At 31.7% G+C, this 27,346-nt stretch overlaps 4 protein-coding genes across 7 annotated transcripts in view; 3 read left to right on the forward strand and 1 right to left on the reverse strand.

Moving 5' to 3' along the window:
* LOC126842769 (regulator of G-protein signaling 11) overlaps positions 1-14,843 on the forward strand; it is a 28,223-nt gene extending 13,380 nt beyond the window's left edge. For 2 of the 3 annotated variants that reach the window (XM_050579908.1, XM_050579907.1), the window contains exons 4-16: positions 4,060-4,110; positions 6,198-6,304; positions 6,527-6,643; positions 6,739-6,810; positions 6,928-7,110; positions 7,207-7,382; positions 7,491-7,564; positions 7,689-7,818; positions 7,886-8,107; positions 8,724-8,987; positions 10,871-10,912; positions 12,601-13,377; positions 14,552-14,843. In XM_050579908.1, the coding sequence (XP_050435865.1) occupies positions 4,060-4,110; positions 6,198-6,304; positions 6,527-6,643; positions 6,739-6,810; positions 6,928-7,110; positions 7,207-7,382; positions 7,491-7,564; positions 7,689-7,818; positions 7,886-8,107; positions 8,724-8,987; positions 10,871-10,912; positions 12,601-13,377; positions 14,552-14,612 (2,276 nt within the window). In that variant the 3' untranslated portion in view covers positions 14,613-14,843. The remainder of the gene's footprint in view (positions 1-4,059; positions 4,111-6,197; positions 6,305-6,526; positions 6,644-6,738; positions 6,811-6,927; positions 7,111-7,206; positions 7,383-7,490; positions 7,565-7,688; positions 7,819-7,885; positions 8,108-8,723; positions 8,988-10,870; positions 10,913-12,600; positions 13,378-14,551) is intronic. The other variant, XM_050579909.1, reaches the window with a different exon arrangement.
* A 4,903-nt stretch (positions 14,844-19,746) lies between these two features.
* Positions 19,747-22,296, forward strand: LOC126842773 (protein-lysine N-methyltransferase EEF2KMT). Its single transcript, XM_050579913.1, has 6 exons — positions 19,747-20,011; positions 20,080-20,196; positions 20,336-20,536; positions 20,602-20,905; positions 21,005-21,142; positions 21,767-22,296. Exons 1-6 carry the CDS (start codon positions 19,934-19,936, stop codon positions 21,862-21,864), a joined length of 936 nt encoding a protein of 311 aa, XP_050435870.1. The 5' UTR covers positions 19,747-19,933; the 3' UTR covers positions 21,865-22,296.
* On the reverse strand, positions 21,905-25,343 carry LOC126842776 (TP53-regulated inhibitor of apoptosis 1-B-like). Of its 2 annotated transcripts, XM_050579918.1 has the most exons (3): positions 25,168-25,343; positions 22,363-22,515; positions 21,905-22,137 (listed from the first exon to the last, which is right to left on the reverse strand). In XM_050579918.1, the coding sequence occupies exons 2-3, from the start codon at positions 22,495-22,497 to the stop codon at positions 22,045-22,047; spliced, it is 228 nt and encodes a 75-aa protein (XP_050435875.1). In that variant the 5' UTR covers positions 22,498-22,515; positions 25,168-25,343; the 3' UTR covers positions 21,905-22,044. The 2 variants fall into 2 exon arrangements, with proteins under 2 accessions (XP_050435875.1, XP_050435874.1); XM_050579917.1 differs by lacking the exons at positions 22,363-22,515; positions 25,168-25,343 and adding an exon at positions 22,561-22,861.
* A 129-nt stretch (positions 25,344-25,472) lies between these two features.
* LOC126842774 (mediator of RNA polymerase II transcription subunit 28) lies at positions 25,473-26,717 on the forward strand. The gene has a single exon (XM_050579915.1). The coding sequence runs from the start codon at positions 25,748-25,750 to the stop codon at positions 26,402-26,404; it is 657 nt and encodes a 218-aa protein (XP_050435872.1). The 5' UTR covers positions 25,473-25,747; the 3' UTR covers positions 26,405-26,717.
* The last annotated feature ends 629 nt before the right edge of the window (positions 26,718-27,346 follow it).

Consider the following 27,346-nt stretch of genomic DNA (forward strand, 5'->3'; position numbering starts at 1 on the left):
AAAATACAAGCGAATTTATGGGAAAACTTAATATGCGGCAATCTACGTTATGTTAATTTACTTCTTCTATACTTTCTTGAATATTATCTAAACGGAAACACGGATGAAAGAACTCCTAACGAAGCACGCGACTTACAAACCTTAATATTATTATTAATGTAATCAAAACGAAAGTGATCGGTTCAACGTTATGGGACGAAAAAATTTAATAATACTCTATAATTTATGCTTCTTTTTTTTAGTATAAAATGGATCTCATACAATTTTTCAAAATATTTCATTAAAATTAGTTTTATATTTCATGCGCAAAAAAATATTTTGAGATAACAGTTTTTAACTTCTAAAGACCAGAAAACCCTTTACCTTTTGTATGGTTTAAAAATCATTAAGTAGTAATGTTGTATTTAAATCACTCAAATCTTCGTATTTCATTTTTGTGTATATGTATATACATTAAAAAATTGTATATTGTAGTGGTTTATAACAACAAAATGTGCAATATTTTCTTTCACACTAAAACTAAATAATATCTCAACGTTCGTTCAACAAATTATTTATACATATTTCGTTTTCGTTTGAACAATAAAATATTATGCAAATAAACTAACACGGGGGCTTCAAATATTTAAATATGAAACGATAAAAATTATAAAACACTGTTTCTACTGTCGGATGCGAATATATCACGAACAACCGACAAATAAAAATATGTAGGAATAAACGTTAAATCTACAACATGAAATTTATACAATTCGCCATATCGCGTATGTTCGATTTTAATGCATAAGGATTAAGGCCATAAAATGTTCATGTTTGTTTGAATCAAACTTTCGTCCAATAAACACGAACGGTGCACAGTCCTAATCCTCGAGTATTAACGAATTCATCGAGCATACATACCTAATACCAAATTTTATAAATTGTTCATGAACTTTATCCGTGGAATTTTCGTGGCCAACAACTGCCTGCCACTAACACTAAAGGCTTTAAAATTACCATACATAGCATATCGGCGGTTATTTTCAATCAAAATCAAACAAAGTTTATCAAACGATGTGAAAGGCACACAACCGCTGAACTCAATACTCGGAACGCGTATGGCTGCTTATTAAAATGTCCACTAGTAGGAGCCTGCCATTTTGTGAACAGATATTGTTTTTCCTATCATTTATCAAATTCATGACGGAGCTATCATCACCTAACCTAACATTTTAATTTATATCGTTGAAAAGTAGCGTAGCGTTTTTACTTTCCATGAAATCGGTACACAAAATGGCTGCCCCCATGAACGCGTATTTAGATTAAAAAATGTCCCGACCTAGGAGGCGGCCATTTTGTGTACCGATTTGATGGAAAGTAAAAATTCTACGTTACTTTTCCATGAGGAATAATAAAATGTTAGATAGGGTGACAATAACACCTTCATATATTTGATAAATCATAGAAAAAACAATAACGCTGTTCACAAAACGGCAGCATCCTACTTGTGGAAATTGGGAGATGGTGGTGGTGGTGGTCGTGACCCTGTAAGTATAATACAAAAATTTCAAATACTTATCCGAAAATTTCAGTCATGCTACCGCCTTGTCAGAATATCGGGGTGTAAAAGAAAAATGTGTCGACCGAAAAATGTGTCGGATGAAATTAATTACTCGACGACGTGTAGGTGCGACGCATTATTCATCGTGGCGGTCGTTTCAGTATATATATATAAAGTTTCACGGTTTTTGTTTGTTCAGACGAAAATCAATATCGGTTGGCAACCATGCTGGATCGCGTTAAATTCCCTAAGCGCAAATTTCGCCAGCCGCGGTATATAGGCACTTTATCGCTTTGAAAGTTTCGTTGGCCGTTTGTGAGTTATGTACATTACCGGAACCCTAATTGAGCGTCGCACTATACGTGTATTGACTTCACGTGTCTGCGATGGATTGTTTTATATACAATCTCGATGCTAAAAAATAAACACAAACTCTTGGCGATAAATTAAATACAAAACCGATAATTTAGCGGTAATTAGAAAACATGGTCCATTAGTGGAATATCATAAAAGTAAATATATGTATTATAGGTACATATGAATCAATAGTTGACATATTATTTCAAATAGACCAAGTAAACAATATAAGTTCTGAATCTCTCAATTTCGGATGTTATGATTATTTATTTTAAGTGTAACACGGCTTAGTAGGAAGGAATCATCGATATTGTTATTATTATTATTAAGTAACGATAATTAATTTCCAACTAGTCATAGGTCTATTGTAAATCCTCGTTTGTTTGATCACACAATTTTTCGACACTCTTATTATTTGATAATATCAAGCTGTAGTTGTTATTTAAAGAGGAAAGAAATTTGTACGAAAAGAAATTTAGGAACAAATTTTTCTATTGCCTCAAAAGTAATATCGTAGTTTTTTTAATTTATCCACAGCACCGAATGTATGTAAAGTATGCACAAGCCATAATTTAATAATGAAATTATATTAAAATAGTTATATAATATGTGTTATAAAATTACATGTACATATTATGTATCATTCTTTTGTGCATGAACCACGCTTTGCTACCAAATGTATAAAAAGTAAGACACTCGTTATAATTTATGATTTATGTAAATACAATTTTTACTAAACAACTTCTTTGCGAATAAAGATATTGCAGTCACGAAACACCATTACTCGATAATATTAATAAAAAAATATTTAGGCGGTGTATTTGAAATAAACACATTATAAGAAGAATCAAAATAAACATTGCTGTTGTGCGTCAATATTAGATTTATTTCGTTATATTATAACAGCAACGGTTCAGGGTCCTTGGAAAAACCATTATAATATCTAAAATAATAATAATAATGCCGAGTTGACTTGTAAACATTACCGAGTCGTCGGAATGAAATATCGTCGGAAAATGATTTAATTTAATTCAATTTTTCAAGAATTGTATCTCGGCGCGAGCAAATAAAAATAATTGCAACTGACTTTTTGTGGTTCGCCGTTCAATTTCTGTGCGGACAAGCTGTTGTTGGATTTGGTATCAAGTTTACAATTATAATTATTTTATTCAGTTGTCCGACAAAAATATTGTAACGAGATACGTTGATGGATGTAAATCGACATAAAACATTAGCAACGACAGCTCTTTTCGCAATTATTTCATCGATTTCTCAGAGTCTGGCACAGCAATTTTGTATTCAAGTATTATATTTTACTGTTTTTTTTTAAATAAAATATGGTAAAGCCAAAAATCGAACGACATCGAACGGAGCAAAAATCGCCGAGCTGCTCAAAATTACCTTTAAAATACCTTTGTATTGATCTTGACAAGTGCTGGCAATAAAGTATTCGGCTGTAAAACTATTTTCGAGAAATCTATCAATATAAAAGACGCTTCGTTCAGTCTTTTCAAAAATGTAATACTACATTCTATATTATATTCTGTATATTTGAACGAGTCATGGAAAATATTCCACATATATATATATATATATATATATTTCATTTTTGACACTCGAGAGAATTGTAAACTATTTAGCGGCACGAGAAACTAAAAGTAGGACAAAGGACCAACTCTATGGAAAATAAATTTGGCGAATATTGATAGTAGCCTGCCAGACTGTATCATATAATATCGACTATATATTACGAAAACAGATAGCTCACTAGGCATGTAAACAAAACGCATGACGTCACATGGCCTAAAACGAAATCAGTGTGACCGCAGATTCAAGCATAAAATTTTATAACGCTATCACAGATTAGAAAAAATTAATGATCTTAATTGTGATAATATAATCGGTTATCACTTGAATCATACGATTAATAAGGAATTTGTACAATAATATTGTATAACTCTGCACGATAATTTATACTAATTTATGCGGCTACACTGATATGTCTTTTTAAAAATCCCCTATGTTTTCGACCCAGTGAACTATCTGTTTTCATGTAGACTGTGTGATGAACGCACAAATAATAACTCTGTTTTTATTTTAGCAGCATACAAAAACGATTTAACATGATAATCACGTAAATTTTTTGTTTTGTACTGTTTCAGGGTATAACATTATCGAATGGTTAATGGACCGTTTAACTGTCGACGAGACCGGTGAGTGGAAATTATCGAAAAGCTTATTTAAAATACTGTTATTAATTTTTATGATCCTAAAAATATACAAACGATTGGAAAAGCCACGAGATTGGACAATTAGAGATGTTCAACCATACGGAATAACGGTTTTTGTGTGAAAAATAACAATATAATGATATTCTAAATAAAAACTAAATTCTAATAAAAACTAATTGTGTTTAAAATCAACATCTTACATTCGTTTGGTCAGCATTTAAATTATAATAACAGTATTATTATTTAATAATATTTAAAAACTGTACTCTACTGTAAGAGCACGAGCTCTGGAAAGGAAAACTTTGAGTGTAAAACACTAAATACCAGATGGAAATTCGCCTATTTCCATGGTAACGTGCGGCCTCCCGGCTGTCGGAGAAAGAAGTTCTTTTATTTTTCAATGGCGTGTATAAAAAACGGATGAATATTATAAACATAATGGAATTCTCGGACGCGAAAAAAGTAATAATAATATAAACAGAAATAACCGCGCGTTTTCCGCGTTGGTGCCGCTCGCACAATGTAATAATATCTGTTTTTCGGTACGGCCTTTTTTTGTAAATCCCGTTTGTTATTATTTTTTTTACACATACCAAAAGCCATTAAGCATTTTCAATCATCTCTGGTGACTCGGAAATCGATTAAATCAAAGAATAAAGGCGCATGTGGCAACGGCGCAACGTATTAGTATATAACATAAAAGATCAAATTTAAACATAGAAAAAACATTATTATACAATATATTTGAGAAAAATGAGAGAGAGAGAAGAGTGTCAAATAAACAAGGGTCGCCGTCTCTATGGAAATCGATTTGAACCCCGAATTTATTCAATAAGAAAGAGTCATCAATTTCTTTATTCGAAATTTTAACACGCTAAAGCTATTCTGTTGTAAATATTAAATACTAGAGATTTAAAAAACTCAGGCTATTAGTATACATCTGGAACGATAGAACCTATCGGTATTAACATGGATATGCTATTGGGCTAGATACAAGAACTTTCATGCCACCCTTGTCATGTCGCCATTTTCGCGTTACACTTTCAGTTTGAGATAAGAGACAAAATATAAGTGATAAGAGATAACATAAATATTTTTTCCGCGGAGCGGAGAAAATAACTAGTTTTTTTTTAATATGCGAATAACAAATAAAATGAAGATCTCGGAATTGGTACATTTCCAATGTTCCCAGTGTCTTGAGGCTTAGTTAAGCAATATAAAAGCTTTGTGTGAAATGAAAGTTACCTGAACAATATCAGATAAGGTCATGTGGTGCAAATTGTAAATCAAACTAAAACAACTATTATGGGGACGGTCTTCTTTCTCTGTTGCATATGACATCGATAGTACTTTGTTTGTTTCGAGTAGCGATTAACAAAATAGTAAAAATGATTATTTGTATTAAAAAAAGTTGCCTATAAAGGTCTTTTACGCAGAATAGCAATTGTATAGAACTGGATGCAATTTATTTATGTCATCACAAACGTACCAATAAATAAAAGCCAAATAGTTTTCTAATAAATCTCGTCCATTATGATATTGTTAAACGAAATATTCCACAGGGCACTGGTTCGTGAAAAGGTTTTTACATCACGCGTTTATTTTTAACGTTTTTCCATTTAATTCGACAACATTCTGTGAAGTTCTCGAGTTGAATTATGTAACGTTGCTACCCTTTTCCATACCCTCGCAATAGAGTATCGATATTGGTGCAATAAACAACCTACCAAAGAAGACCACTATATTGATTCGCTGTCGTTATAGTTGCAAGGAATTTTCCAATATTTTTAAGATGGTCGCTCCGGTTATGCCAACCGACTTTGACCAGAAATCAATATCATCGACAATGATATTCTACATTCTAATCATACAATATTGGTTTGTCTCGTATGAATCCCAATGGTACGTGAACATTTGTCAGATTTACATACGTTTAACGATTGAATCTGATCAGTGAAACGCCACTAAGAACAATAAGTCGATTTATCTTAATACGGTTACATTTGAAACCATTAGTTTTACTCTTCCGAGTTCACCGGTAACCTGAAATGATGTTTTATGTATTGCAGAAGCGGTCCATATAGCCAATATGTTATGTCAATACGGATACTTCTTTCCCGTAAACGACTCCAAAACTCTAACTCTTAAGGACGACAGTTCTCTGTACAGGTTTCAAGTAAGACGGAGATTTATTGTTTTATTATTATAACAAATAAACATTAGCCGTGTATTGAAGCTTTTGTCGAGTTATGTGTAACAATCTCGTGCTGACGTTTTGAATTAGTCAAAGATAGTCCCTCTGCAATGGATCCTAAACGTCAACACGAGATTCAAAATCACAAATCGAGTAAATAAATACATTTTAAACATTATTGTTGTCGTGGACAATGTTGATTAGATTCCATACTATTGGCCGTGTTCGCAAAAAAATCCGGACAACGTGGAGTACGCCATATATTTGTCAAAAAGGTTAATGAGAAACAAACAACGGCACGCTCTGGAAGACTATGAAACGGTGAGAATTTTTTTCTTTTTAATAAAAATAAGAATGCGCGATAAAAAAAATATACTAATTGACTCGTTTAATGTACTTTGTACGTTTGTTTACAGGATTCTCTAAACAGTCTGAAAAAAAATCTGCAAAACAAATGGGAGTTCATCACGATGCAAGCCGAAGAACAGGTAAAAGATTACGTTATACCGTCAATTCGATGCGATCACAATCTTTGCGACAAGCTTACATTACTTATATATATACATCTAACGCAAAACTTAAATGGCGACAATTGATTGTTTTAGGTGCGGTTGAGCAAAGACAGGAAAAAAGGTGAAAAAATCGTGACTGATAGCCAGGAGAGGGCATTTTGGAGAGTACACCGTCCGCCGCCAGGGTGCGTGAGCGTCATGGAACAAATACCAATCAAGATAGGTGGTAGCTTTTCAACAAAAAAGAAAAGGAGTTCCGAAGACCTCAGGAGAGAAGTAAAAATATTGCATAATACCGCCGATCTCAATTGATCTTAATTACGTTGATTCATACAAGTTCGACTGTATATTTTTTAACCATTTCCCGTACAGGTGGAACTGTTGAGGAATTGTATAGGGAGGACCCGAGTGAAAACTTCGGTGGCTTTAGACGGCTTGGTATCGTTCAGCGAAACGTACAACGAGTACGACCCAATGCTTACCGGCGCTCAACCGTCGAATCCTTGGGTAACGGAGGATCAGACATTTTGGACGTTCAACTGTCCGCTGTGAGTTGTATTTTAAGCTATTTTTAATTAATCCGTACGTCCGGTTTCGTTTATTTGACGGACAGTCGGAGAGCTTTAACTGTAACCTCGTCGAATACACTATTTCAGAGTGGATGCCATCACGGAGAAACGTATAAAACGATGGGCGTTATCCATGGAAGATTTAGTATCGGATGCAACGGGTAAATAATATGTAATATTGTAATTTAAGCTAAACGAATAATTAAATTGTGCTGCACTAACCTCAATGTAGAAATAAGAATTTCGGAAATTCAATGTACGAAAAATATTTACAATTGCCGACAGGTCTCCAGGAGTTCACCAATTATCTTCGGAAAGAGTACAGCCACGAAAACATCAGGTTCTGGTTAGCGGTCAACGATTTGAAGCGCAGTTGTCAGTCGCAGATTCAGCTGAAAGTGAAAGAAATTTACAAGTTAGTTTCGGGAAAAAATGCCACTTTTGTAAAGTACACAAATATAACAAGTTGTACATTTTTTTAGCGAATTTTTGGCACCCGGCGCTCCATGCGAAATCAACATCGACGGCAAGACTATGGAAAAAACCCACAAAGAAATGAAGAGTCCATCCAGGTTTACGTTCGATGCCGCCGCAGAGCACGTATACACCCTACTCCTAAAGAAAGACTGTTATCCTAGGTTTATTAGATCGGAACACTATAAGAATTTGCTCGCCAACGGAGTCCAGCCCTCGGCCAGACGAAGGTAACAACAAGTATTTTTTAAATATCTCCGGCGTTATAAAAATTATTATATTCTCATCGTCGACTATAATGTGATTTGGAATTGAAATAAAACGCAAAACATCTTAAAAAAAAACGTATGGTAAAATTTATGTTTAAAAATACGGTTTTGCTCTTTTAGAGCTTTTATATTTCGACTCTTTTGTCACCTTTTTTGTAAATATTTTATGGGGTATGGTCGCTTTGGCATAGATAGGTAGTCGTTTCAAAGGAAAACGACCGGCCCACCACTTCTCGACTCTAACCGGACGTTTACGAACCGAAACGGCCAGCAAAACCGTTCGAGCGGGTTGGGTCTAAAGAGGGTATTTTCTCAATAGGGTCGCTCGACCAAGAAGTTATTTGTTCCGGTGGGATTGCACTTTAGAACGACGCCATTACAGCGTTGGTTTATAATATATATACGGGTGACTTCGTCGAATTAATTATCCGAAGTGTACGACGGTAAAAATACCGACGTAGTAAAAATAGAAAGAATACTTGATGAATATGTTTTTATGAATTACGCGGATACGGTTAGCGCGAATTTTTTTCAAAAAGCCGTTCAGCGTTTTATATGTTCAAGTTATTGTCAATAGATTTTTCGGATTCGTCGGCGGTGCGGCCAACAAGAAAGACTGTAAGGAACGGATAAGGACGGGATGCAGTTCTAGTCTCCAGGGTACCTCGTCGTCGGCTCTACAAGCGAATCAGTCGCCGTCGTGTGGCGGTGGCAGCGTCGGAAGCGGAAGGCGAAGGGGAAGCGACCGGAGTCTTACCAGTTCCCCGCACGAACACCCCGCCAACGTTATCAAAGTGTCGCAATCTCACAGCCAATCTAACCTAAGTGATATTCCTTACAGGTAAACTGATCAATACACATTACACGAATACACCGATGACACGTTCGATCAGACCTACTCTAACCGATGTACGGTTGTCGTGAAATTCAGCATTTCGTTTCATATGTTTACTAATTTGATTTGAGACTCTGTTAAACAACCGCAACAATTTCAAAACTATACAATTTCCGGTGTTACCTACTTCTTTTCACTTCTCTCCGCAGCACGGAAAATACATTGAACCGTTGATCTATTTTTTAGATTTGATAAATGCTGCTTCCTTTCTCCAATCTAAATTGAAGAGCCAGCTGACAATGACTGCTGATAAAGCATCAATGATCATAAATTAGTAATAAGCCGGATTAAATCTATCAAATCTGGATAAATCTAATCTTTTGTCACTAATCCCTTATTAGCTGGTCTCTTACAAATGTTACCGACTAAATTAACTATCGTTTTACTTAAATATAAATTGATACTATCGTTATTCTACGACCGATGAGACGTGATAACGTGACATGAAAATGCTAGACAAATTTTTCATGAGCTCCAGTCATAAAAATATTATTCATGTTAAAACACAATTACACAAGGCAGGTCCATAAACATTTTTACTGCGTGTAAAATGAAATATACAATACTAAAAAAATTCATATCATGAAACATTCCTGTACAACGTTACAATACAGAACACAATTTCGTTTGGGTATTATTAACAGCGCATAATATTATTATACGCATATATTTATCGTATTTTAGTATTGAGTATAGTATTCTAATCTGTCCGCATAATTGTTCGTATATTGTTCTATCTGGTATGACTGTGTAAATTGCTTTTGTACGTTGATATAAAATTCGCCGATACCGCCATGTTTATTAATGTACCTACTCTTGAGGTTTAAACACACATTTTCTAGATAATCCCAATGCAAGGGATCGCATACTGAAAGGTCTGGTTAATCGCATAACGCGGTACAGAAATTAGCATGGCAGATTGGAACAGCGCAGAACAAATGAATGACAACATTAATTGACAACTATGCTGTATTATATAAACAGAGTTAATTTGCTAATACCATCGAATGGATTTGTCCATAAATAAACTAAGAAATTAATATTTTTAAAGCAAATCCGATCGCAAACCATTTTTATTTTATCGAGAGATATTTTAATAGGGGAAAACTAAACGGTTTGTCTACAATGTTTAAATTAATTAAGCAAACATAATATCGTATCATAATTTATAAATTATAATAAATGGATGGCAACCGGCCCACTCATTAGCCAAGGGAATATACCTTGGTACTGTTATTACGCCTACACTACTTTACTATGAAAAATTAATAAAATACGATTTCACATAGAACTAATTAACGCAAAAAATTATATACAAATTACTCTTAAATCTAATTAAATAACTCAACAGATGAGAGCTTTTTAAAATTTTAATTTTTCTTGACCGAAATCTTTAAAAAATGTATAAATAAATATATTTTTCAACATTAATTTAAATATATTTGCTTAAGCTGCGATAAGGAGCTAAAAAGTCCTCGGTTGTACAATTTTATTTTACTTTTATGAAAGTGTGTACTCGATAAGTCATAGCTGTTAACAATCGACCATGTAAATATAGGAATGCATAAATCACATGCTACGCTCAGCACTTCTATGTACGTCTTAATTAATAAAAAATACACCAAATAAATATTACACACTAAAATAGTAGACTCTGTTTGATTATATTTTGCTTTGTATTATTATTAATTTTTAGAATAAATATTATCATATTCACACAAATTTTAAGTACTTTCACTAAAACATTTACAACACTTTATTATTATTACTATTAAGTCATCACTTAACATTTTAAACACTTTAGACGATATGATCAAATGTTTTTACAGGGGAGATTTGCCTTGCACACCTTCCTCTCCAAGTTCTAACCAGTAAGTTATTATGACCATCGTTTGACATGTAGATCTTAAAACGAGGTCGTTTAATAATTAAATATTGAGAATTTTTGTATTATTATTATTTTTTAATTATTATTATTATTTTGAAATACGGATTTTTGTTTCTTGTTCGTGTGAAAAACTGGTATATATAAATAGTTGATTTACCTACCTATCTAAGTTTGTACAAGAAAAAAAAACATTCTTTTTGAATACGTTTCTATACTATGTTGTAGCTTAGTTATTGTATTATACTTACATAGGGTTATTCAAATGTCATGTAAGCAGTGGCATTTTTAATTAAATATATTAAAAATAATCAAATATTAAAACAAACAAAAAAAAAACATTGAAAAAAGTACTTAAAGCAAATCTGACACCAATAATTTTAAACATAAACTATAGAATAAAAAGTAGAAAATGTCAGCTGCTGTTACATTTTATAATTTGATTAATTTTTATCTCTTTTTCAATATATTTATTAAAAATAAAATCAGTCGTGGCATGTCATTTGAATATCCCTGATACTGATCTTTGCGACCTGTTTCACACACTTTAACTACATTATTGCACGAGTATAACCTATTTATACTATACAATGTATTTTTTTTCACGTGTTTTATCTTCAGCCTTATGTCAACACATGACCACCGTAGTCAGTAGCTTACTATTCTCATCACTCTACCTGTAGAAATGTTATGCTTATTATACAAATATAATAATATAATAAAATATATTATATTGTACCCGTGTATTGCTGAAGTTTAGTATTTTTAATGTTAGAAAATAATATGCTTTTTTACAAAGCCCACGAATACTGACATTTTGTTTTATAAAATATAATAATAGTATGTTACTATAACTAACGTTGTGTCGCCATCACTGCCATGATGATAATATCTAAAAAAAATAGTATTATATTTTAATCAAATGTTTAAAAAAAATGTATTGCCGAGAGAGGATTTATCTTAAAATTCCCCTCGTGTATGCGTGCATTAGGTTCAAGTTGTTTTTTATTAAAAATTAGCTCCTTTAGTTTTATCGTTGGCACGCCTTTTAAAATGATTGGATAAATAAAATATTAAAACTCCACTTCTTTTCGGGAGTTGAGTTGTCAATAGCTAACGTTGAACAAAACGTGTCAGTAGCCTAATACTTTGAGATTACAAAATATAATTTTTAATTTTCTAAACAGGGGTGTCCATTTAACGTAACACTATTTTCATTGAAAATAATTACACTTTTGTAGTTTAATTTTTGTGTAAATTTTATTTAAATAAGTTATTTTACAGTATTAGACAATATTCGAATTTGTATTTGTAAATTCCTAAGCTCTATTAAATTTTGAAACTTAAGTGGTAACGTACTTATTTAATTAATTTTTTTAATTAAACATAATTTACTGAAAATGTCGACTGATCGATAACCAGCTTTCAATTAGTTATTTTTAAACTAGTAAACAGTAAATAGAATATAATATTCGTATTTTTTATAATATTGTAAAATAACATTGTTTTCAAACAAAAATGATAAAATTACAATTTTTTTAATAGAAATGAAGTGTATTCCGTTAAATAATCACCCTTTATTGTATAATTATATTATATTTTTTTTGCGAATGGTTTCTTTTAAAAAATATATTCTTGGCGCAGATTTTTTTATTTTATATTATTTTTTTTTAGAGAAAACCTGAGCGGCGCCGAAGACAGTGGCGACAGAGCGGGTGGCGTGTGTCCCTGGGAAGCGCCGGACGTCAGTGGCGACAAAAAACGGTCGTTGCCTAGTTCGATAGCCGAGGAAACGGACAGGCGGCTGTCGTCGTCGTCGTCGCGCAAAAACTCCACCAGCGGCGGCGGAGGCGGCAACACGTACGACTCGGCCAGTGCGGACGAGAGCACATCCGATTCGGTGGCCAGCAGACTGCGCAGGAGCTGCGGCCTGGGCGGCGTGGCGGACAGGCGCCGCGGTTCGTCGTCCGCGTGCTGCACGCCCCAGCAGACCGTGGACAGGCCGTCCGTGTCGTCGGTCGAAGATCTGGACTTTGGACCGTCGCCGGAGAACCGATCGCCCGAGAGACAGCAGCACCACGGCGTCGTGCCGTCGTCGCCGAAGAGTGTGGCCGCCGCCGAACCTGGCCAACAGTTGTCCGTCGTCGAACAACAGCAGCCCGGCCCGTCGTCGGCGTCGACGCTGGACACCAAGTCCAACCGAAAGCGGCTGCTAAAATCGCTGTCGTTGGCCCGGAAACAGAGCGTGACGCCCGTGATCAACGTCAGCTCGGTGGACATGGAAAACCCGGTTCCGACGGAAGAACCGGAAAGCGCCATCGGTCTGGACTGCCACCCCCGGTTCATAGATCAGACAGACGAAGACGGCGGTACGGCGGCTACCGCGACGGCTACGTCCGCCGATTCAACCAATCCCAATAACGGCAACGACGTTTGTCCGTGGGAAGACGAGTGAGTAATCTTTCGGTGTTTAGACCAAAGAGGATAAGTAAAAGTTACAATTTTCCAGCCAAGTATCTTTGAAGTTAGCCGATTTCGCCGACTTCATCACCACTTCCGCGAATAGATCTTCTTCTTCGCCTTATCCCATACACATTGATCACGTTCATATTTGACCAGCTAACTCCTCTTTCTTCACACGTCCAATAATTTCTTCGTCGGTCTACGTTCGCCTTTACACGTCCTTCTTGCAAGTCTTACTATTTCACTTTCCTCCCAGACCATCTCGAACAGTTTTCTACCGTTTGAACTGTTTTTCCAATAGAAATTCTCGTTTTATACGATTTTTTTTTGTTCTCACATTTTTTTGTCTTTCTGTCGCACAACGTCTCTGTTTTTTCCGTCCACATCCCCATCAGTCGCACCATTCGCTTGTTTTTGTAACTGATCCCAAATATTTACATTTCATTATACTCTATTCGCTCTTCAAGTACACTTTTACACACTCTCTTCTATTGAAACTACATCATCAGCAAACAATAGGCACTCCCCCGCAATGAGAGTCATCGCCCTGTATGTACTTTAACTTGTAAGGTCGTCCGTTACTAAGAAAAACGAGTATGGGCTTAATGTTGACCCTTGATGAACACACCTACTGTAATTGTAAATTCTTCTGTTTCGCACTACACACTCTCTTAACACTAGTTTTCGTCCCTTTATACGTCATAGCCTCTATTCTTTTTTATATACGTCTCGAGACACTTTTCCTCCTCATAACTACTTGTAATACCTCTCTCTTTGAACTATGACTCACGCTTTATGCAATTCTATAAACACCATACCGTTATATAGTTGCTGTTCTTAAACCACGCGTTATCGTTAGTGAAGAATGAGGTAAATGTATAAACCGTGCTACCGGATTTATTCTCAATTCTCAATACACACAATCCTGGTTACAATAGATACAAGTAGAAAAAGAGAACTTTAAATTTCCCTCGTTAGTAGCCACATCAAACGTCTTAGACCAATTGTCTCCCATTTATTTATCTGCCAATCGCACCTGACACTTTCCCATGCTCGTTTGAATTATCTATACCGCCCCCACAGCAAACAACTTTTGATCGCGCCATTCTTTGACTGTGTAGGTTTCGAAATACTGTAACGTTGTTTACATTTTGTTTTTCAGACAAAACCAAGACAGAGGCGGTCGATTTCTAAAGGTCTACGAAACATATGGTTTTCTGTGAATCCGACGAGACTCCATCCTACTAAAAAATATTATTATATGTATTATGTACATAGTAGTTCCATAGTGTAATAGGTTTATTTAATCGGATTAAGCGACTTTCGCCAAACGGGGGTATATATAGACACATAAAAATCAAATATATATTTAATAATAATTAAGGACATTATTTGTTTGTATAAGAAGTAAATAGTTTATACATGATAATATTATAGTTATATTTAATGTTATACATATACATGATGATATTATGTTATCTATATTATATATCTTAAGAGGGCATCGCAGTATTCGATAAGACTTGCTGGTTAAGTTTAAAGCGAAATCGCCTGTCACAGTTATAATCAAAGAAAATAACCCAATCAACGTGGCCCCGTACAGTAATGGCATCTAAAAAAGAATTAAGGCGATTATCGAATGAGAAGTAACCGGTTAATAATAACCGTTGGAATGTTTAAAAAAAAAACCCTCCATATAAATTTGGATATAACAGACGATTTTCATCTAAACCTAACTAGTAAATCACAAGAGCTCTCTTGAGGGGTTTTGTAGTTATGTGTCGGCGACCCAATGCAAAAATATTGTATAATTAAAATAAAAATTAGAATCCAATGGTCGTCAAGATGTTGTTTTAAGCAGATCTCTTTTATTGTAATAGTAATTGTAAGTTAAATGGTAATGTAAGGTAAATACTAAATCTAAAATACTTATCGACGTTTTATCCACATCAATTACTCGAATCAAATGTCAATAGGATTTAAAAACAATTTTTATCTTTTTCATCTTCTTCTTCTTCTTCTTCTTCTTGTGGTTTGATAACGTCGTGGCTTTTGCTTGATCTTAAACGACACCCGTTTGGTTTTGGAATAAAAAAAAAATGTGAACTCGACAAAAAAAACCAACGGGCAAGTATGCGCATTTGAGTGACTAATTCCGGTAGTTAAATTGTTATTTTTTTTTTTTTATAAAAACTATTAAACAGATATTCAAATAAAAGTGCAGTGTACTATTTACAACAATATATATTGTTAACTCGCGTAACGTGCAAGTGAATGTGTGCACTGCGATGGGATGGTTTTGGTTTTGTGCGCAGTACCGTTCTCTCGTGAGACGGAGTATTTTTTACGGGTAAATTTTTACTTATACAGTTAAACGGTTTATGTGAAAAACAAAAATCCGCAAAAATAATTTCCCACAAAAACTAGTTACAGTTGACACTTAAGTATAAGAGCCCGTACTCGTGGCAACTCTGACTAGTTTTTCATTCACTTTTGGTTTATCCGACTCGGACGCAAAATATATATTATATTAAATTTAATTATATATTATATTACTAAAGTTTGATTACTTAAAATGTATTATTACACTTAAATAATATTATACACGTTTGATATTGTACTATTTATTATATATTTTCACACGGTGTGCTTGTATGTTTACTTACACTTGTATTAAAACACTATACTATACTAGGTTGTTCCATAAAAAAAAAAGGCAGTTACTCCTTACAAATGAAATTTTATAGTTTTTTTTTCTTTTGGAGATACTGTACTTTATGTTATAGAAAATATTCAAATTTTTATCTATTTTATTATTTTTCAGAGCGACTTTTGAAACGGAAATTTATATATTTTAATTAACTTTTAAAAATGAACAATAATTTGCTGAACATTTTGACTTGTCCATAACCAGCTTTGGATAATCACATGTAAAGTTATCTAAGTTTAAAGTTCGAGACGGAAAGAGTGTAGAAGGGTATAAAATGATTTTATCTGGGCGCATTACTCAACCGCACACCCCACCTCTTTAAAAGCTTTAAAAACTTTTAAGTTATTCAACAAATTATTCTACTTTCAAAAAGTTAATTGGACATATTTGTTCCCCAAAAAAGTTGATACACCTCTGGAAAATACAAAAAAAAGGTAAATATTTAGTAATTTTTCATAATATTGCAAAGTAACGAAAACAAAAACTGTAAAATTGCAATTGTTTTAGAAGAAAATGAGTATGTCTTATCCATAATAAATCAGCCTGTATACCACAAGTAAAATTTCCATTGTTCTTTTTTTCAACTGATTATTCTATAATATAAAACGGTACCCATGTAACAATAATTAAATTTGACCCCTATCACAAAATAAAACCTTGTAAAATGTTATTTTCTATAGATAATTTTGGTTTTCTTTAAATAAATATTTTTATCAAGTGTCGTGAACTATAACAACTCTAAAAAATACGTTAATTTGAGGATAATTATTATTTTTTTAAAAACTCAAAAATTTCCTAAAGAATGATTTCAACTAATAAACAAATGTGTGTGTGCAGTTTTTTTTCGCTATTTTTAAATAGTTCTAAAAATCCTGAACAAGAACAATACGAGTGGGCTGTCTATTATTTTTGGAACGACCTAATTATATATTGTATAAGTCGGTTAATTAAGCTTTTGACGTTTTAAAATTACTATTATATTATTATGATTATTATTATAACGATAGAGTTGTAGAATAGACGCCTACAATGGCTGTAGATATGACTATTTTTAATATATTATAATAATATTCGATTAACGATAAGAATTCGTAGATCTTTTGCAAATTATTGAATCGCTTTCTTAGATGTATACTAAAAATAATATTAATTGTAATCTAATCTTTTAAATTAATATTTTACATTTTAAGATTATTACTTGTAAACACACATGTTGCGTTCGAGTTGGTCAGAAAACATAAACATTTGTCCTTGTTAATAATAATATTAATTATGATTACTTTGTTTGAATTCAAATTTAAGAAAATTCAAACTTGAAACGTTTGCGACCGTTTTGACGTACAAGTTGTTGTGTTGCACGATTTCGCGAGAAAACAATATTGTTGTAAGAAGTAATTAATTTATTATTAAAAACATCTTAATGATTTCTGAAAGTAGGTTGTTTTTTCGAGGACCAGAATAATTTCCCAGCTTTTATACAACACATAGAATTTGGTTTTTAACATTAAATACTATTTCAAAATACAATATTATTATACCCAAAGCACAATATTAGCGCACAAGGTAAATTCAGTAAATTGTGATATTTCAAACGAAAAGAAAAATATGAATAAGCTAATTATTTGATAAAATAAAATACAATTTTGTTTTTAATATACACAATATCGTGTTGAGATATTGAATTCGTACGATTTTATTTTGTAAAACAAAAAATAAATAAATAAGTTTAATTTAAAATTTGACGGATTAATTCACTCGATAATGTAGACATAGAGTAATTTTATACTTAAGTATATTATTAAGTATTACACTTTACCTACACCGAACATAGAAGATAATATGTGAGGGTATTGTGTACGTTCTAAAAAGGTTAAAAATATTATATATTATTATATAGAATCATAGATATATTTATTATATATATAAATAAATATAATATTTATACATATAAAATAGAAGTGATAACATAAAAAATGTCGAGTTTACTAAAAAATATACATAATTATTATTATTATTGTCGTTGTACCGTCAACAGAATACATGTAAGAATATATATAATAATATAAAATTATTATTATTAAAATTATACATTATTTTTCACTGGAATAATGTTTTTTTGACTATTTGACTTCCTCGAATGGTATACAACAATATGTTATTTTAGAGTAAATATTGATCAATGTCGTTTGTATAGCTTTAGGTACGGTAATATTATATAGAAAATAGTTCTTTTTAGGTATAATATAATGTGTATATTGTATTAAAAAAAAAAAATAAGAAGTCAAACGTAATATTATACCTATTATATAAAATATAAAAATTTATATATATATACATATATATAAATATTATTAACTTGTTAAATAGACACATACTTATACGCGATATCTTAATTGTTCATTTATCTTAATCCTATTCTACAACTTCTCCTTATGTGTTCCAAAAACATAAAGTTTATGATATTCGCAGTTGTACAAACTCTTATTCAAGCAATTCAGTAGGTTATTTTAAATAAAAAACTATTACATACACTAATACTTGATTGTATACACCAAATTGTAAAATCTACAACTTTTTTTTTTTACAATGTCTTACATCATATTGTTATGTGTTATAGTGAATAATAATAAATATTCTATACTTTATAAAAAAAATTAACAGAAAAAAAAATACAACTAATAACAATTCGGGCGTATTGTGTATGCAAAACAAGTACACACTAGTATTAGTATTGGATACTAACCAGAGTATAAAATCAGTAATATTATCTAAAAATGTAAATAATTTTTAAAAAAATAAGCTCTATAGAGTATTAATTTTAAAGGTTTATTTAAATATTTAATTATTTCACAAGTACACGCGAATTTCAACTTTGACTAAACGCTAAACCTTTGACAAAATATGACCTAAATCGAAATTTGTATGTAACATTTATTGGACGAATTAGAAAACAACCAATCTTTCTAAAAATAACAAAATAAAATAAAAGATTCAACCCTATAAACAGTCGTAACTATCATTTTGACCAAAACATATTAAACGATCAATTATGTGTACAAAAATATTTTATTGGAAAATCTAAAAGGGATTCGGTGACATTTCTACTTTTATTATCACATACTTTTATTAGGTATAAGACAAATTTCCATCTAGGTTTCGACTGAGGTAAAATTACATTTTTAAGACTGTCGACCAATTCGACCACCGATTAATTTATATTATTTTCTTTTTTTTTTTTGTACAGTTAGGTATTGCAATAATTAGAGTACATCTTACGCGAAAATATATTTTAAGAAGTACAATAATATATAGGTATATTATTAATAAATAAAAGTGAAGAATTATCGCTCAAAAACGAAATAATATTTTTAAAATATCATTACTAGATTATTTAGATATTTTATTAAAAGGCAAAATGAAAATTAAACAGAAAACTATATGATGATACCTCTTACACGGCAAAACTGCCATGGAATAATTTTTATTTCGATATAGCGGGCACCATTAGTTACCATATAATGTAACCGTTTATACCACAATTTAAATCTTGGTTGATACCAATGAAAACGAGACTGTTAAAAAATTGTTATCAGCTTAACATTTGAAATGTGATAACTGAATAGTGATTGCATTAAAACGACCGGACTAGTCATTACGATTTCAGCGTTATAACTTATATTTTGAAAATTAAAAATACAATTTATTTGTATACTTTTCGCTCTCAAATATCGCGTTAAAGTTTTAACGGGTTTTATGCTCCTAAAACGCAATCAAGTGTATATATAATTTTCTAATAATTTTCTATATGTTTATTCGATTAGACTATAATCGAAAATGAGTTTAGAACATTTGAAAAATAAGCTAGTCAAACAGTTTTTGTGCGCTACTCAAATTTCAGCTGTTCATTTCGATGTAAGTAACGACGAATTACACCCTTAACGAGTTTATTATACTCCAAAAAATTAATGTTTTCGTTATAGGAAATGACTGATACTGATGTTAGTTTGATTTTGGACTTACTGACTCACGATACGTTGCAGAACTTTCCTCTCAAAACGCCATACGTCGCCAAGTTTTTAAAAAAAATGATAAACCAAGTAATTATATTTCTTGAAAATATAATTTTTTTTTTTTTGTCTAATTAGCTTTCAAAAGAATTATTGTTAATTTTTAAACCGTTATCATTGTCGACTGTCAGTTGTTTTACAATTATTAATTGTCGTTTTTCATGCTTAGATGGAAAAGAAAGAAAATGAGTTGTGTGATGAAATTTACTATAAATATATCGAACTCATTCAAAAAGACCCAAATGAAGGACCTTTTTACAAACACTACGCGTTTAACAGTGACGAAACCGATGAAATTAAATCCATTTTGACAATTCAAGAGAGCACCAGCATCGTATCTCACGGAACTACGGGACTTTGTACATGGCAGGTGTGATTTAAATGACAATAAAGTACGCTGTATATTTGGTTTCTAAAAATCTCACCTATTCTCAGGCAGGTATTGCAATGGCTTGTTGGTGTTTAAGGAACAAACATTTGCTCGACAATCGGGTCATAATGGAATTAGGCTGCGGAACAGGTTTAAGCGGATTGAGCGCTTGTATAAACTGTAAACCGCGGGAATATTGGTTTACCGATTGCCACTCGGCAGTTTTGGATGTGTTAAAAAATAATATTCAAGTAAATCAAAATCTTCATACGTTCAATTGCAAGTTTAAAGTCGTACAACTTTCGTGGGATAACATAGGGGACGTTAAATTGAATTATGAAACAAAACCCGATTTAGTATTAGCAGCAGGTGAATTTAATCGATAGGTAGTAATTAAATATAAAAAAATTTGTTAATAATAACAATAATTATAGATATAGATTGAACGTTTTGTTTTTTGTTTCGTAGACGTAGTGTTTGATCAAAACATGTTCGATCCGTTGTGTGACGCGTTAAAATGGCTCATGATGAATGGTACTACAGAAATATATTTGTTTTGTACACAGAGGAATCCAGAAACTTTTAAAACATTCCAAGAAAAACTAAGTAAGTTTTACAATTTATACAATAGGTGTTGACACCAATTTAAGACACATGTTTAATTTCTGCAATGTTTTGTTTATTTTTTGAAAATTATTTTAATTGACTTTTTCAAATACCTACCTTTAATTTTAATTTGTTTTTTTTTTCAATATATTATTATTTTGTACAATTATTTCTATTTGTATTAAAATAATCACTTGAGTAATTAATTTGTTAACTGTTTTTACATAGATAATTTTTTAATTAAACATTTTTATTTTAAGTAAAAACATATTTAAATAGTCACGGATTTGTTACGACATATTTTATTAGGTCTAATATAACACCAAAAAAATATGACACCAACTTGAATTGCAAACTACAATATACACAATTGACTTAAATACATGAAAATAAAATAAAATAATATATCTTTGTTTTTGTATTTCAAACATTACATGGTTGATAAAAATAAAGACATTTGAAACAATTGTCAAGTTGTCAGTTATTTAATTTTTAGTTAAAAAAAATAAAGATATTGCCTAAAAAGTGCCAACTTTTTAATTGGGTAAAATGTTGTAATTCTTTAAAGTGTACCATTAGGAAATGTCAATTTCGATTAACTAAAACAATATTTTATTTTTTCAGAAAGTTGCAACTTGAATTTCAAGCGAGATATTTTACCAGACAATTATTCGATTTTACTTCAACAAGATTGTCCGATATACGTCATACACATTAAGTGAGATCAATTTGTGATAAAAAAAATAATAATTACAACAACAATTCATAACCACTACCATCGGATATAATTTAATCAAAATCAAACTAAAGAATATGAGAACAATTCTGTACAGACACACAACCATAAAAAAATTGTACCTCTGTAAAATACGAAATAAAATAGAAAAAATGTAAATAAACGGTTAAGTTGCTGGCTTAGCGTCATCCTGAAATCTGACTGACGAATGATACCGCAACAAATCCGATACGTCTACGTCTCTGTCTTTCATCGCTTTCTGGAACACAAAAACAAAATAGCGTGTTTCAATTGAGTTTTGTACGATATGTTATATGTGTGTATATGTATATTTATTTAAATGCTCAATACAATTTGAAATAGAAACCAAACAAATTAAAGCCAACACAAACCACAAACACAAATAACTTTTGAATGATAAAATTACTTTTTTTTTTTTATTAAACTAAAATTCACTACTCTTGCAACGCTATAGTCAATATACCTTCACACAGTTTGTATAATTTTTCAACAGCTCCGAACACATAGAATCGTCGTCGTCGCCTTTAAGATATTTGTCTTTGAACCATGAATTAAAGCACTGATCATAGTCCTTTTTGACCGACGCACACTCTTCCATAGGTCTGACGTGTCATTCCTAAAATTTAAAGACGTGTTTATGTTAAAAACAAATGACAATTACCTTTAAACAGTCGATGTATCGTGCAAACGGATCGTCACACATTTCCGAATGGAAAACGTCAGCGTCGGACCGATATTTGTAGAAAAAACGGTAACACGCTCTCAACGTCAAACCGTAACCCTGACAATCGTTGGCTGACATATTGTTTGTAATTAATTTGTTTAGACACTAACAGTCGAATTATAGATATTATACAGTATATTATTGCTATAGTCAATGGTAGATGTGCTACTGGTGTCTATATGAAAATGTATTGGATTAAAACACTAAAACACTCGTAATCACAAACGAATAACTGCATAAAACTCATTAGTGGGTGACTGTTGATCTCTGAAATTATTAGTCAGAGTAAACAAACAACAGACAATCTAAACGAACGTTAGATATTGGAACCAGATTATAATGTAAAATTAAATAATAAAGTGATTATAAACTGATTTATCATTACCCAAAAAATTGTTGATTGCTTTCAACCAAACTAATGGAAAATTAATTAACTAAATTTATCGGCTGCCATCGAAATAAAAATAAATGCATTTCCATTGTTTGTACACTTAAAAAAAATATAATAAACCAAAACATTGAACAACACAAAACGTTCAGAGAAAAAAAAATCCAGAAAATAACAATTGTTACCCATTTAAAATGTTTTATATAACAAAACAAAGAAAGGCTAAATAAATTAAGATATTTAATTTTATGTTCAGTAAAAAGTTGTTTGAAACAGGAATCGTTTTAGCAAAATATATTTTAGAATATATTAAAGACAATTTTAGTAAATATTTTCAAGTCTGTTACTTATTTGTGTAGGCAACTTTTCGAGTTTTATTATTTAGATTTATCATGAAAACAATAACAGAAACGTTATTGACCATAATTAAAAATTACAATGGGAAAAAAAGACATATATTTGTCCTTGAAAATTATTTTTTGTTTTAATACAAAAAAATAGACGAGCCAAGGTAAGTGTAACAAATTAGTGGAAAAATGTATAATAAATGCGATAATTTCTGTTGTAGTACAATTTGTTTGAAAAACGTAAAAGTAAATGTTCATTTCTATAAAAAAAAAATCCAAAGACTTGCATGTATTTTAATTTAAAAAAAACAACCCAAAAATGTTAATAAAATTGCATATAATGTTAATGTCTTCTTAATTTTCATGTCTTAATTACTAGACATCTTTTAAATGATAATAATATGTGTATACCTATTTTTAGCTGCCTATTGGTCAACTTTTTTATCCGCCTGTCGATAATATTGTAAATTATTAATATATACATTATTCCAGTCGACGTTTAAAGATTTGTTTCCAATAATTGACGATTGAATAAGGTTTAAAAATAATAATAATAACTTTAAAAAAATCTACTCACACAACATAATATAATATCAATGTCCGAAGTACGAGTCAACACGATTTATATTAATTAATGGTCAATTATTTTGAAATTTATTATCAATAAAAAAATAAATTGAATAACAAACTTCAACCGGTCGTTACCAAGACAAAATCGGTAGGACATAACATTATAATAAAGTGATTAATATAATAGTATGTTTTAAATGTTATTATTAGCCTAAATGCGTAACTGAGAATGTATATTTATTGTTTTTATTTTTGTGTATCAACTCTAAAGATCAGAAATCATACCCAAAAGGTACTTTGTTGGGCCTAAAATGATAACATGTTCATCCCTTCCCATTCAAAGTCGAGGAAAACTAGAGTTTCAAATTTGTGTGCAATATTCTTTTGACACAGTACTACAGATGAACGTTAACAAACCAAAAAATAATTATCATAAACCCTTTCCCCTAACAGGGGTGGAAACTTTTTTCTTTTGGTTCGCTTTTTTAGATGAAGTTTTAGGATTTTAGGTCTGAAAATTAGACCAATCCGTGACGGATTATTAAGTATAAACCAGTATTGTTTAAAAAAAACACTACCCATTATTCTGTATTTTAATTAATTACTTCGTATAAAACAAATTGATTATTTTTCATTAAAATATTTGACGCCCCCAAGTATGGACGACATTATGCAACTTGGAAGTGAGGGGCAAAAGTAGTTTATAGGTTTAAAATAAAGAAAATATATGAATTAAAAAAAGGGGGGAGAAGTCCTCTCGAATTGTTTACCAAATTCAGTAAAATGTATTTCATCAAAGTGCCCGCAACAGTGTTAAAAATAATATTATCATTATCACTTTCTACTAGGTTGGGTTAGGATGTGTAATGTACACAATGTCTATTAATCCAGTCAACAATATAAATAGGTTTGTTATCTGCGAATTGTGATAAATTAGCAGTGAAATTACTAGTGGCAGTAGTGCTTATTTATTTCTACTTTACCAAACTTGACTAGTAGTAAAAGGTAACAAATAACCGAGGATAGTATATTTTTAAAGTGCATTTTAATGATGGGACTTTCAAAACTAGTTTTGAAATGACATCAAAATTTTGTACAAAATTCAAGCATTCAAGAAATTTTTGTATTTTTTGTGTAGTTATTCATATTAACAAATTGTACGTGCAATGTTAAAATTTCAAAAGGTATCTAATTGGTCGAAAATTAGAATACAATATAATTTATAAAAATTGTACTTACCCCATACATTATAGGTAAATAAATAAATAAGGTACATTAATCACACGATTTTACAGCAAGCGCTAGAAAAAACGTCAAACCTTGCAAAACTAATTTCACTCAATAATAAACAAGTAAAAAACGTTATTTAAAATTTTTTAAATCGACTACGGTAAGTGCTAATGTAAATGCCGTAAACATCGAGTTGCTTTATCAACTGTGTTAAGCGTTATCACGATGATAACACGATTTACGTTGTGAGCACTGGATATTTTAACCACAAAATAAAAACAAAGTTTATGTATAGTAATTTATATTTCATTATCTACGGAGTACGGTTGTTTGTTATTGAATGTCGTATGGCGTTTCAAAAATATCTTAACAAGTTTTAATAAATTTGTCTTACTTACCCAAGTTACTTTGTAACTTTTTTTTTACGTAACCGAGTCGTAAATACAAGTGTTTTGATCGCCTTTTAAAAATTCAACTGCCTAGTCATTTTTCCAATTTTTCACTATGGTTGAAGTATTTTTCTAAATACACACTGTAAGTAAACGTTTTCAATTGTGTTTCTTTAGGCGAAAAGTTACTCGTGCTAGAAATGGCCACTCCAACTAGCGGCAACGGCAATTTGGTCGACGAGTTTGACGAAGCGTTCATGTCGTTGGTCGAGATCATGTCCAAGGAAGACGAAACTTTTTCACCAGTAGACAAGGAAGAGGTACGTGTGGACATTGATCAATGCACGATGCGGTTTATCGAAATAGCGCGTCAGCTCGAGGCGTTTTTTCTGCAAAAGCGTTTCCTACTGTCCGCTCTGAAACCCGAACTAATAGTAAAAGAAGATATATCCGAATTACGTTTGGAACTGGTACGCAAGGACGATCTCATCCGTCGGCATTACGAAAAAATCTCGGTTTGGCAAAACTTGCTGGCCGATCTACAGCAAGTGGCCAAATCGCCGGCCCAGAACGCGATGGGCCAGAGTCCCATGCCGGCACCGATGCCGTCTCCGATATCCACCGGTCCCATGAGCGGACCTCCACAACAGCAACAGTCGCCGCAAGTACCCGGAGGCATGGTGTCGCCGCAGCAGGCGATGTTCCTGCAACAACAGCAACAGCAGCAGCAGCAACAACAACAGCAGAGAGCTGGTCCGGCGCCCGGCGGACCCATGCCCGGCGCAATGTTGCAAGGTCCGTTGGCCTACCTGGAGAAGACCACCAGCAATATAGGAATAGGCGACGGGCGAAGGTGACGAGGTCGGGGACGAGGAAGAGGACGCGGTAGGGCCCATCTTAGTCCCCCTTGACCACAGGCAATGGCGTATTCACATTGACGCGCTTAACGGCCAACGCTTTACATTTATAATCCTACCACTAAAAACATTGTAAAACAATATACATATATATATTCATGTAAATATCTATTAGCCTTGTATAAATTATTTTATTAAATTTAGAATTGATAAGAATGTAAGTATTTATCGCTATTGTAAATCGCTTTCTTGTATTTTTTAGTTATAAATAATTATGTATGTTAATATTGTATAATATATATATAAAAAAAAATGCATTATTCTTTTCATTAAATTATTTTTATTACATGTATATATATATAATATATTCATAGTTATACACACATTTCTTTTTCTCGCCATAAGGCCTGGTTATGGCACTATTAATTATTCTTATTATTATAAAATATAGGGCTCGTTATAAAATACAATTGTTTTCATTTTAACAAATGGCCATTTCCATTAAGTGGTAACCCTTGTTAATAATATTTACGCAATATACAAAAACCGTTGGGGAATAATATTTTTTAAAACAATTTTTTTCGGTACGACAATTTTTACAATTAATACACATTAGTTATTTATTTTTATTTTTTTAATTCATATCGAATAAACGGCACAAAACATGTATTTAAAAACAATTTACAGACACAAAATACAATAATATTATAACAGTAGGTAGTTGCTTTTTGGCTATAAACGGGACACTTAATCGTTAATACCGCTAAATGAAAATTGGCCAAATATAATAATAAAATATGGCATCGGACCACACATCAGTCTAAAATATAAACATTTATAGTACAACGTAAATAAATTAAGTATAAGATAAATAACAACGACGATTATAATATTATTTTCAATAGACATTTGCGATTAATACTTGAACGCTTACTTATCATA

Source organism: Adelges cooleyi, unplaced genomic scaffold (genome assembly GCF_023614345.1).
Source record: "Adelges cooleyi isolate 19-005CV unplaced genomic scaffold, UGA_ACOO_1.1 ACOO_flye_CR_arks_rails_tigmint_CR_PRNA_574, whole genome shotgun sequence".
In the NCBI taxonomy this organism is placed as follows: Eukaryota; Metazoa; Arthropoda; class Insecta; order Hemiptera; family Adelgidae; genus Adelges; species Adelges cooleyi.

Bases quoted from the DNA above. Each gene is read 5' to 3' on its own strand.
- LOC126842773 (XM_050579913.1), top strand. From the start codon at position 19,934: ATGAGTTTAGAACATTTGAAAAATAAGCTAGTCAAACAGTTTTTGTGC. The intron at 20,197-20,335 runs GTAATTATATTT...TTTCATGCTTAG, and splicing joins TAAAAAAAATGATAAACCAA to ATGGAAAAGAAAGAAAATGA. The intron at 21,143-21,766 runs GTAAGTTTTACA...TTATTTTTTCAG, and splicing joins AACATTCCAAGAAAAACTAA to AAAGTTGCAACTTGAATTTC.
- LOC126842776 (XM_050579917.1), bottom strand. From the start codon at position 22,701: ATGTCAGCCAACGATTGTCAGGGTTACGGTTTGACGTTGAGAGCGTGT. The intron at 22,138-22,560 runs GTAATTGTCATT...TTTGTGTTCCAG, and splicing joins GATACATCGACTGTTTAAAG to AAAGCGATGAAAGACAGAGA.
- LOC126842774 (XM_050579915.1), top strand. From the start codon at position 25,748: ATGGCCACTCCAACTAGCGGCAACGGCAATTTGGTCGACGAGTTTGAC.